General features: G+C 42.4%; 1 protein-coding gene across 1 annotated transcript; it reads right to left on the minus strand.

The window, feature by feature from the left end:
* Nucleotides 1-1,994: 1,994 nt before the first annotated feature.
* Nucleotides 1,995-9,897, minus strand: zgc:198371 (uncharacterized protein LOC497072 homolog). Its single transcript, XM_034695085.1, has 3 exons — nucleotides 9,340-9,897; nucleotides 5,551-5,750; nucleotides 1,995-5,366 (listed from the first exon to the last, which is right to left on the minus strand). The coding sequence occupies exons 1-3, from the start codon at nucleotides 9,876-9,878 to the stop codon at nucleotides 4,417-4,419; spliced, it is 1,689 nt and encodes a 562-aa protein (XP_034550976.1). The 5' UTR covers nucleotides 9,879-9,897; the 3' UTR covers nucleotides 1,995-4,416.
* Between the last annotated feature and the right edge of the window lie 1,832 nt (nucleotides 9,898-11,729).

The raw sequence follows: 11,729 nt of genomic DNA on the forward strand, positions 1-11,729 counted from the left end.
ACTCTTTAAGCCCTGAAACCTGCTGCCAACCCACCAAACACACAGGTTTCCCGTTCACCTGACACAGAGTGTAATGTGTACTGCAAAAGAACAGAGAGATTATAATAATGAAGAAGGTAAAGTTGATTATTTTGGACCCCTCAGCTCCAGCATGAACAGTTGGTTTGCTGGAGTATAGTGCTAGTGTTAGTATTGACAGAGCGCACATGTAATGCATGCACATGTATGGTACGCACATGCACAATATGTGGCTCCTTTCAAATAATGTGGATCCACCGTTCCTACTGTGACAAGTTTATATGTACGTAAACTTTCCTGCTAATTGGATAATCTTATAGTGCTCTAAAAAGTCTTTATGAATATCAACCGGATTATGCAAACAGCAAGTAATCTATTTTTATTCACTTTGAGAAAATAGTCCCGGAGCGCCATAGCACTATGATTTTATACGACCCCCAGAGGACAAATTTGAAATAGCAGCTACTTTTATTGAAAGATTGCAGTTAATGTCTTCTCTGTAATTTTTTTCTCTTTCCAAAGTTGTTCCACGGGCCGGATTGGACCCTCTGGCAGGCCGGTTTTGGCCCACGTGCCGCATGTTTGACACCCCTACAGTAGACTGACTATAGGTGGGATTGATGTTAGCAATGAATTAACTAGGAGCCTATTTTATAGACCAGTTACAGGCAATATACAGATTGCCAAAAACTCCTTGGCATTTGTTTTATTGCCTGTAGAACTTAAACCATGAGGTGGCTAATTATGTTTACAACAAAACAACAATACAACAATATTAATGGGTTTATCAAATGAAAGCCATCGATATTGTTTCTAATATAAATAAATCATCTGAGAATACAAATTATGCCCACAAAAGTCCCTCCACTCTGCTACTGTAAATAATAATACATTGTTAAAAGTAATTTACATTGGTTAAGTTAAATAAAGATCAGTTTGAAGTATTAAGTTTATTCCAGAAATACCCAGCCAGGTTTTAAGGATCCAACAGTGTTAACACATGAGGGTTTGTTCCTAGTGAGAAACTGGCACCAGCTATTTATTTTGCATTTCTTAACAAGTCAGCCAAATGTGAAACTGTGATTGAGTTCAAAGAGAAGCTCCAGCAAACAGGCTGCTTGTTCTCTCATATCCCTGCAGCAATGAGAGTTAATGCGACACTTTGCTCAGGATTTTGATTTTGGTTTCACACCCCATTGACTAGCAATGAAGCTTGAGTGACTGTTTTCTCTGAGACTGAAGTGTGAAAGCTTTTCCTCTTGAGTGCAAGGGAGAAAAGAATAGGCTGATGGAAAACCTGAATCCTCTATTATTCTCAGTGAAGTAGACTTACAGTGATAACAGCATGCCAGAGATTGAGTTTAAGAATAAGTCCATGTAATGAGCGGTCACTGACCTCTGTGGATCTAAAGCTTGTAGTAATGACAGCCGCAGTGCTGCTAATCCACTGAAACATGGCAACACAGAGATTGGATTTAGTCTCAATCCAATCAAAACTATCTATCTATCTATCTATCTATCTATCTATCTATCTATCTATCTATCTATCTATCTATCTGGCTTAGTTCAATCTTATTTAGAGTAATATAGAAAAAATAAAATCATAATCTCGGCCTTGGCTGAAATATAATTCTTGGAGTTTTACATTATTATGCTCTTTTGGGAAGAATCACCAATTATTGATGTCACAATTTGAGTAAATCTTGTGTCACTCTTGTGCAATATTCGAGTGACTTTTTGAATCAATTGCTCAGAGCAGCCTGCAGTATCATCCTGGGATTATACTGGACCTCACAATCTGAAACATTGCTCACATTTAGTATTGGAATGAAACATTGAATGTTAAAAGTTGTTTGTAATATTTGAACACCAGCACTAAAGATAGAGAAAAAACCTTAAATCCGGCCTTAATCTGCCTTTCTCAAAGCAGCTGTCATTTCTTATTTCTTTGTGTAAAAAAGCTTTAAGAGAAAAGGTCAGGTAAACACATTGCTCTTTATTTTAGCAACAACAACATAATGAAATTGTCTTCACTTTCACATTAATCCTTTCTCTTCCTCTGAACAGCAACAGTCTGGTATGACCAGTTTAAGGCTTTTAGATTCTAGCTTTGTGTCTGAGGTACAGCCTCGCCCAGCCCCTTCCACAACACGCCCATTTCATGGTACACTGCGTGGTTGTTATGTGATGGATTCAAACCGTTAGCACCATAGTTGAAGCCTGTATGGCTTTGTATGGTAAAGGTGCTCTGTGGGCTGTTGTTTATTTCAGTGTCATCTGGAGACAAAATAACAAGCAGACTGGACAGTGTTTACAACAAAACTGTCAGATCTCAGTGACAAAATGCCAAAATAACTTAAATGCACATGGCAGGACTCCCCCCTCCTCCTAAACATACACCCATACACATGCTTGTGTGAGCTCACACGCACATACACACAAACACAAACACACACAGTCAAGAAATTTCCCTTTTGAGAGTATTCTGTAGAAAAGCAACCCTGATCAAAGAAGGTAACACTCAATTTACAGGTCTCTTAATTCTACAGCATTTGACTCTTGTTTTTAAAATATAGAAACTGTTCAATAAATAAACCACCGAATAAAATGTATGCACAAAGTTGAAATTTTTCCAAGAGCATGAATTATGCGGTTCAAAATATACATCTGCAAAAAAAAGATATTATGAGTCAATTATTTCTTTTGTTAAAATAAATGATGAAATAATAACAACCTGTAAATCAAAGCGGTATTGTGAAGCTAAACATGAACTTTATCTGTTTTTGTTTTATAAATTTGTATCAATTTAAAGCTCATGTGAGGAGCTCTGTCTGTGTTGGTTTTGGCGCCCCCTTTGGATAAAATGATACCTTTCATCTTTTTGCTGATCTTGTTGTGTATAAAAAATACATCCTGCTGTCTTTTAACAGTCAAATACAGTACGTCACCACTCAAGTTAAAAAAAGCTGTTTCTTCAGCATGCTGTCAATCATCCAGTCTGACGCCTACCCCCTCGCAGCAGTAACAGGCTTTAAATATTACAGTTGAGCAGACAGTTTCCTTTGTAGGTCATACAGAGGCACCACTGCTGATTTTAGTCTGTTTTATAATCACACAAACTCCTCAGAGGGATTTAAATATTAATTTTAAAGTGAGTTTTGAAAAAAACTGTAAGAAAGTAACAGACCTGTAATTCAAAGTGTTACCAACATAACACATGCCTGAACCATCAATGATGTCAAAGCTAGTCTGTTTGGAGTCTGGAGTCTGCAGCTAATCCTTTTTTTCTTTACATTTTTCAGACAACATAGTATGGACACAGTACAATTACAGACAGTGCTGTCCTCTGTAAATCACTCTTAATTGTACAGTTTTAATTTACATGAAAATTAAAGTCTGCCCTGTTTCATTTACCATGAAAGATGGATGCAGTATGAAAATACAACTGTTTACAGTCCTATCAGTAGAGTTCTTCCTGGAAACAGAGAAGAAATAATAATGTAGCCATTTCTCAGCTCATACACATTCTGATGAAGGTGCATTTGTTTGATAGTGAACTCATGTTCCCAAAAACAACAGACTGCTTGTAAACACACACAATGTCTTTTTTGTTTTTTGTTCTAGCTTACCTACAAAGGAATAGTAGCACAAGAATGTTGCAAACCCCACTAACTGGGTGAAAATGCTTGAAGCCTTGTCACAAATAATCACATTTTCAACAGTTTCTACATTCAACTCAAATGTTGCTTTTGAACCACCATTTAGACCTGAAGCAGCATTCTCAGAGACTCCTTCAACATGAGTGAATATCTATGGAAAATGATGATTGTGATCCTCAGTACCTGTACTATATTTACTGTAGAAGTGTTGAATGACAGTGAGATCTTTAAAAGCCTCTTACTATTCTACAACCTGTTTGATGGCGTGTTGGTTCTAGCTGCCATAAGTAATCATGCATGTTGAGGGCTTGTCTCTGTGGCCGACCGCCTTCAGAGGTTGTGCTGAAGCACCGTCACTGAGGAGGACTTTGTGCCTCTGATTGATAATCGTGCAGCTCTACTTTGTCTGCCTTTCTGTGCTTCTCTCTAAAATTCACACAGCAGCACGCTTTGCCGCCAACCTCCTCCTGTACCACAACCTGACCTGAGAAATGATACAGAAACCCAAATATGCACCATCATTAGACAACATCACAGCACTTTGCCTTTTGTAAAAAATAAAGACACCACACTCTGTCCCTCTCTCTGCCTGTCTGTCTCCGCTGCATCAGAGTACAGAGAGCAATCAAGCGGGCGTGGAGCTGAAACAGACCGCCGGGTGGGAGTCCTCCACCTGCCCATTTTATTTCAGGCAGGGTGTCCACACTGCAGGGAGCTGAGTCACAGCACCGTCAGCGCATCACACAGTGGTTTCGTACTCCATCACCTCTTTGGGTGTGCCCAGACAGCGGTACTGAATTCTTGGCGTGACCGGGGCGGCGCTTTCGAGCACCAGGATGGTTTTACGCAGCCTGCGGTCGATGAAGTGAGCATCCCAGGCGGGGTACTTCTTCCTGGGTAGGTCTATTCGAATGACCGGCCCCTCAGTCCTGGGTGTCAGATTTTTCACTGGGGCCTGAGCTCCCCGAGGGGGTCGTACCTGAAATACATCCCCATCCACCCCTGGACCCTGCTCAGACCCTTTAGTTCTCTGAAGGGTCCTGGGGGGACTAGACACCACATCAGGAGGGAGGCTGGTAGCTGGGGAGACCAGAGCCTCCACAGGCACCTCCTTCTCCACAATGTAGCCCCACCCTGAGACTGGGCCGTCAGGGTGTAGCAGACAGTAGTACACAAACATGAAGAAGGTGCCCAGAGCGTAGCTGCTGGCCACCACACACACCATGATGACGGCATAGAAGTCTGAGGTACGATGGTCGCGGTACACGTACCAGGCCGTGGTGAGCGCCACATTCTCAACAAACACAGTCAGGCTGTAGATGAGCATCCTGCAGCGAGTGCGGCCCTCTCTCACACTAAACCAGCAGAACACATACACGATGCCCACCATCATGTTGTAGATGATCTCCTCCCATTTGGACATGCAGAAGTCTGTTTCGCCCTGAATGATCCAAAATGTCATGATGCACCAGTGAGCTACGATGAAGATGCCAAAGTAGAGCTGGAACACGGAGGCAAACAGGGCGAAGGCCAGAGTGCGGGCCCCGATGGTGAAGAGGTGCCACAGAATCTGAATTATGACGGCCTTGTAGGTCATCGGAAGCTTATCATCCCGGGAGTCCCTCAGGACTTTCTGATAGGAGGCAATCATCCAGGCGAGGGAGATCAGCGAGGCAGAAGCTGAAAGGCCTGCCGGACACAGAGAAGGGGGGAGGGAATGAGAGGTTATACAGGATCGAAACGTCTGTGGGGTAACTGTCTCAACACAGGAAAAGTACACATTTATCCACTCTCACAAGTGATTCAGAGCGGCAGCCTGAGCTGCACAAGTGTGATTGACGGATGTAGTGATTGGTCATTTTGTGACACTCACCCTGGAGGGGCAGCACCTGTTTGGCCTGGATCATGATGCTGAGCTGAAGCACCAGCTGAGGGGCACTCTTCAGGAAGGACTCCAGCAGACGCAGCATGCTGATATCAGCACTCTCAAACATCATACGCCAGTAGTAGTGACGGCGCTCTGAGTCTCGGTGCCAGCGGCTCTGCACACCCAGATAGAGGGCATGGACATACCTGTGGGTCAGAGGTCAAGTTCATTACTGTCACATCTACAATTGTTGCCTTGGGGCAGCTATGCAAGGGAATTCCTCTTAGATTTGGTGTTTTGCAATATTTTGATATTATTTTGATTGGTTGTGCAATCCTATAAATATGCTTATTTAACTAAATATCTCAGACAGGATAGTGTATTGACTAAACTATTGGATACAAATAATATCAGGAACAGTATTATTGTGTTAGACAGGAGTACCAAATCTGCAAACCAAATGTAATTCATGTTTATAGGCATTGAGAAGCAGTTCTGTACAGGCATGATGAGGTTTATAATTACTATGGATGGTTAATTAATGTATTAACAGTCAGTAATAAATGTAAACAGGGTGTAACCTGGTAGGCAAACAGCTAGAAGTTTTTAAGGCATTAGTATAAAGTGACTCAAATGTATCTGTACAATGCAAGCTAGCAAATGCAGCAGTAAGAGGCAGACTCGCTCCTCTGTGAGGTAAGTTCTGTTAAATTAAAGTGAGATTGGACAGACTTTTAGGTCTTAAACTTCAAAAACTTTTGGACATCAAACACAGACTCTCAGAAGTCATAACTCATTATTCCAAACTCTGGGAGCTGTCAGTAGTTCCTGCCAAAGAGCCGGTTTCTGCTCCTCTAGGATTTAGATTAAACTGAAACTGAACTAAGCAGCTCTGTGGTTTTAATTTTAGTAGGGGCATCGGAGAGGGGTGAGTGTAGAGCTTGTCTGCGATCTCTTTTCAAATAAAATCAGTCGGAAAGAGCGGAATATGAAGAAAGACGGAGAGAAAAGAAATCCTGATAAATTCCCTCAATCCAGCCTTCAGATTAAAGCTTAGAGGGAGAGAAAGGAGCTCACTGTGAATCCCGTCTTGAACTCCTGAGCTTTGCTGACACATAGTCCCACTCCTGTCTGTACTTGTTTTATAAGATCCTTGTATAACTTTCACAGGTTGTGCTGTACATACACAGGTTCTCTTTGTATATACATTAATATGTTGATCACCTGTTACCCTGAAACAAACCATGCATAATCCAGACATATTCAAACAGCAGCTCATGGTCCTGATCTGTCTTTGAATGATATAAGACTTTGAGCAAAAATGGAAGTAGTCCATCCCCCCGTCTCTCTTCTACTGGATGCCATAGTTTTCTTTTGTACTTCTGATGAGCTGGTTTACCAGGCAAAATTTGCAATTAACCTCAATTTTGTTCATTTTTTTTAAGAAATTCCTCACACAACTCTGACAGCTGATGAAATCTGCTGTTTCTGAGTCTCACAAAATAACAATGATGAAAATAATGCCGTCTTCTGTTGTTAATGAACAGTGGTTAGCAAACAGCTTCATATTGGCTACAGACAGAATTTGGCTACATGCAAGTCATAGATTTTTAAGATGAGATAGTAACTGCATGATCTATTCGATTTTTTATGAATTAACGACTATTCAATTATTTGAAAATCATGACTCACCCCTTAATAAAAAATAGGAAAAAAATAGAGGACATTTTTAAGCTATAAAACATTACCTGTTATGTTTCTGATGCAACCCAGCAGTGCTTACATTACCTCATTTGTATATCATTGTTTATAGGTAGATTATTATTTCATCTGTAGCCTTTGTATTTCAATGAAGTTGTATTTTTCTCATATCTTAAACCCAGTACTGGTACGTACTGGTTAAACTCAGTACGCTCTAACAGAGGGAATCAGGAGAGTCAAAGTGAATAAAGAATATGTTAAAGGTAACATTGTGTTAATTATATTAACTCTCTTCTCTCCTGAGATGAAACATTTGCTCTGTAGACTCATTCTGATTCTTTGCTTTGCAGATCTGATAAAGGAAATACAAATATCTGACCTCCTGGTCCCTCTCTTGTCTTCAGATCACGACCTTGAACAAAAGTAATCAAATAGGCCTGATGTAATCCATTACCTTTATCATTACACTGTGCCATGGACCACTTGAGCTATAAATGTCTCAGTAATAGCTTCAGGGAGAAAGGCTGGAGGAGCCCTTTGTCAACAGGCCTTGTGAACCACGAGGGAGTTTATGTAACCCTGTTCTTGTTCTGGTTCCTGCTATACAAAGTGAGCCTTGGGAAGTAACACACTGAGAAAATAGAACACATTTACGTACACTAATGGGGGTCAAAGATTCAGACACACACACATATCCTGACACACACGTGGTTTCATGGCGTGTCTTTATCTGTAACACAACCCCACATCCCTTCTCCTATGCGCTGACATTTAATTCTAGCAACCGGCCTGAATTGATCCTGGGTTCAACCTGACTATCTGTGTATCAGTGACGGATCATTCCTGAGTTAACAGCTGAGGGTAACACACACAACGGTAATCCTCTTAATGTGCAGACACTGCTGGTCAGAGAGCTGAAACAACAATGAACACACACCAAACAGCTTTAATGGCATTACCGGTAATTCTGTGCTGCCACAATGTTTTAACGTGCTCCTGGACTCTCTCTCACACACACACACACACACACACACACACACACACACACACACACACACATACACACAGAGGAGATTCCAGGAGGAAATAAGGGATCAATATATATTACCCATAGGGCAGTCTAAAGAGGCAGGAAGAGAGAGACCATAGAGGTAGACGCAGACACACAAGCCTACAGATAAATCAAACAATTGATTTGCATCTGATTTCATCATTACACATTATTCTTTTTTTTGTAAAATCCCAGCATGTCTATAAAATATCTCTTACTCTCCTCCCACCTCAGTTCAGCTGAATGCCTCCTTCTGACTGGCAGCAGTTCAACCCTGTCAAAACCCATCAGAGCTCTGGAGGCTTGAGCACCACTGCCTCCCCATCACTGAGTGAGCAGCTGACCTACAGACCTACTAGCATCCATGTGAGAGTAATGCCACAGAGCGAACACGGCTTTGTTTTTCTATCCCAAAGCACGCGGCTGCTAATTAAACATGTTTGGGCTCAGTGCGGGGGAAACAGCCGTACAGTCTCAGGAGCTGCTGTGAGATTTGAGAATATGGATTTACAAACATAAAGAGAAGGAGCCCCAAGCTAAGAACTGAAAATACTCTACACAGGGAGAGGGAGGCAGTGCACACACACCACTGCAAATAGGAAGCAACTCTCTTGACATTTATTCATTTTCTTCCACTGTCAGGCTGCTTCTCACCCAAAGCCCAAAACACTGAGGGATTTTTTTTTTCTCCACACAAGCAGATTGGTGTTGATGATTTTCCCCGGAGATGATTGACCTAAAAGCGCGTCAGGGGGCTAGTGAGGGGGGCGGGGGTAGATGGGTGGAGTCTACTTCTCTCTTTTTTTCTGGGCAGAAACGTCAAACAATATAAAAAGACATTCTGGCATTTTGGGCACAGCCTTCCCCGGATTATCTCTCCTAAATGTTTAGCCATGGGGAGGGATGCCGGGCATTGGGGATTCATGTGCACAGAGGTATTCACACACCAAACAGACACACACACCAAACAGACACACAAAAGGCAGAGGCAGATTGAGTCGTTTCCTACTCACACATATCGTTAAGAGTGTTTTCAGGCTTACCTCCAGACCTGTGCCAACTGAAAAATGTGAATGATAGCCTGGAGGAGCCAGATGAGGACCCTGCAGCAGCCCAGGGCTCCTCCCCCGGTGCCCGGCCCAGGCAGCACCCCGGCCGCGGCGGTGCGGCCAGCGCCCCGCTCGCCGCTGTCCTTGGTGCTGAAGTCGCTCTCCTCCGCGCCCGATGCCGCGACCACCGCAGCAGCGGCAGCCGAGCCGCTCTCCACGGTCTCCGAGAAATCGTAGGCGAACCATCGGAAGCTCAACACCTGCACCACCAAGGACGGGACTATCACAAAGACCAGAGTCAGTGCAAAGTACCAGTAGTCACTCCTTAGGTAGTAGTCCGCGGCCAGCCACAGGTCTGAGGCCCCGTCCGAGAAGAAGACCAAAAGGGCGCACAGCGTCCAGCAGCAGTCCGGGAGGGAGTAGCGCTGCTCGGCTGGAAGGCGCTGTGGAGGCCGCGGGTCCGACCTAGGGGGACACTCGGGTGGGATTTCGTTTCGTAGAGAGACGGGTGCACCATCAGATTTCGCGGCCATGTTTGTTGTAGGGAAGAGAGTGAGTAAGAGATGGGAAAATGATGGAAGGGGGGGAGGGGGGTCGCGTAGCCTGTCGGTCTGTATGCATGCGTGCGGGAGAGAGGGAGGGGAAAGGAGGCGGGGAGGAGAGCCAGGGTAGGTGGGAGAGATGGGGAGTCACCGCCGCTCATCGATCGGCGCGATAATACAGTGAAATAGGATTTTAATGGCGATGGCTTAATAGGTCTGCAGGTCTGAAGCTCCCCCTGCTTGAAATAAGGGGTTCAGGTGTTCGGTTACAGCTGGGGTTACGCTCGGTCATTTCCTGCACAGGTAGCTCCACTTACATACAGTGGCGAGTCCAGAGGGGTGGCCAAGGGTGGCTCTGGCACCCCTTGAAATCCAATTTGCCACCCCAAAATCCTAAACTATGATTGGTTGTTTGCCTTGTCAGAGGTGGGGTTTCTGTTAAAATCTTTGGGATGAGTTAAAAGGCTGACAGTAGATTTCTTTATTATTGCCCTCAAATGTGACTTTGAAAAAACATCTTTTGTAAGTCCTTAGAGAATTAAGCTTGTTTTCATGTTTTTTTTAAAGTCAAAATTAATATAACAACTGTTTAATACTTTAATGAAAGTAGGTCGTGAAGACAAAATGGGTAAATGTTATATATTTGTAAATGCACTGGCCACCCCTGCCTATGTGAGAGCCTCAGTTAGGCCAACCCGGTCAAAAAGTTCTGGACACGCCCCTGCTTACACAGCAGAGCCAGTAGCATTGTGAAATAATCCATCCAATCATTCAAACTCCAATCTTTTTATCACAGGTCTAAGACACACTTAGACTTTAGAAATACAAACATTATTGGTAAGTACATAAGCAATATAAACCTCAACTATCTTCAGTACTTCTGAAGGACACTTCACTCCTCCAGTGGCCTCAAGAGCCAGTTAACATGAGAGGTCTTGATGGGAGAGAAAGGAGGAGAATAAATAAATGGTACTTGAATGTATATTATTTTTTTTACATTTGTGCCTTGATCTTAAAAAATTAAATAAATGTACACAAGCCTTTAAGAAACATTTATATGAAGATGTATTAATAGTAGATCTGTTGGAATTAAATTACTAACATCTGAAATGTGACAACTCAAGTCCAAAATAAAACTCCAAGTCCCTGCTATCACTTTTCAAATCTTTTTCTGCACAAACAGAAGACATTTATACATTTCTCCTTATAGACTGTACTTTCTCTGTCCTGACGTCATTTGTCCTCAAATGGATTTGCGCTGCCCCATCTGGTTTGTTTCATTTTAAAGCATTTAACATTGTTTAAAAATAAAAATCCATATAAATCCAGTTGACTTTGGCTGTATTGCACACCAAATTGATGTGTATTTTTTTCATTAAGGAGCCTAGTCCAAAGAAAAAAGGTTGTTTGATTTTTGAGCGATATATATCTATATAATAAGGCTCATTTGAGATAACTCTTAAACTTCTAATTAAGTCTGTAAAATATCAACCGTTAAAGGATAACATGTCAAGTAACGTTTCAGAAGTATCACTGAAAATTGAACTACTTTGCAAGGTAAAAACTGACCTACATAGTTTCTCAATAGGTTTCATATAATTGAATACAAGTACAGCTTTGTCTAACTTTAAGGACACACAATGAAAACACATTGAATGTATTACATTTATACCATCTGATAGTTCTCTAGTGTCTGATCTTTAATCTGTAAAACCAGGTTAGTGATCATGAGCTTGTTTTTCGTGATTGTGAGGTTATCTTTTTCAGGGAAGTGTTGCAACACCTTAAGGAGGCTCTCGTGTCTCACCGCTCTCACTGAGGTGGTGGAAGCTGAGTCTCCTC

This window comes from Notolabrus celidotus, chromosome 11, assembly GCF_009762535.1.
Source record: "Notolabrus celidotus isolate fNotCel1 chromosome 11, fNotCel1.pri, whole genome shotgun sequence".
NCBI lineage: Eukaryota > Metazoa > Chordata > Actinopteri > Labriformes > Labridae > Notolabrus > Notolabrus celidotus.

What these genes read in the sequence shown, in the direction of transcription:
- zgc:198371 (XM_034695085.1), bottom strand. Translation starts at nt 9,878, where the DNA reads ATGGCCGCGAAATCTGATGGTGCACCCGTCTCTCTACGAAACGAAATC. An exon ending in CAGTTGGCACAGGTCTGGAG is followed by an intron (nt 5,751 to 9,339) that starts GTAAGCCTGAAA and finishes TCTGACCCACAG; the next exon opens with GTATGTCCATGCCCTCTATC. An exon ending in ACAGGTGCTGCCCCTCCAGG is followed by an intron (nt 5,367 to 5,550) that starts GTGAGTGTCACA and finishes TGTGTCCGGCAG; the next exon opens with GCCTTTCAGCTTCTGCCTCG.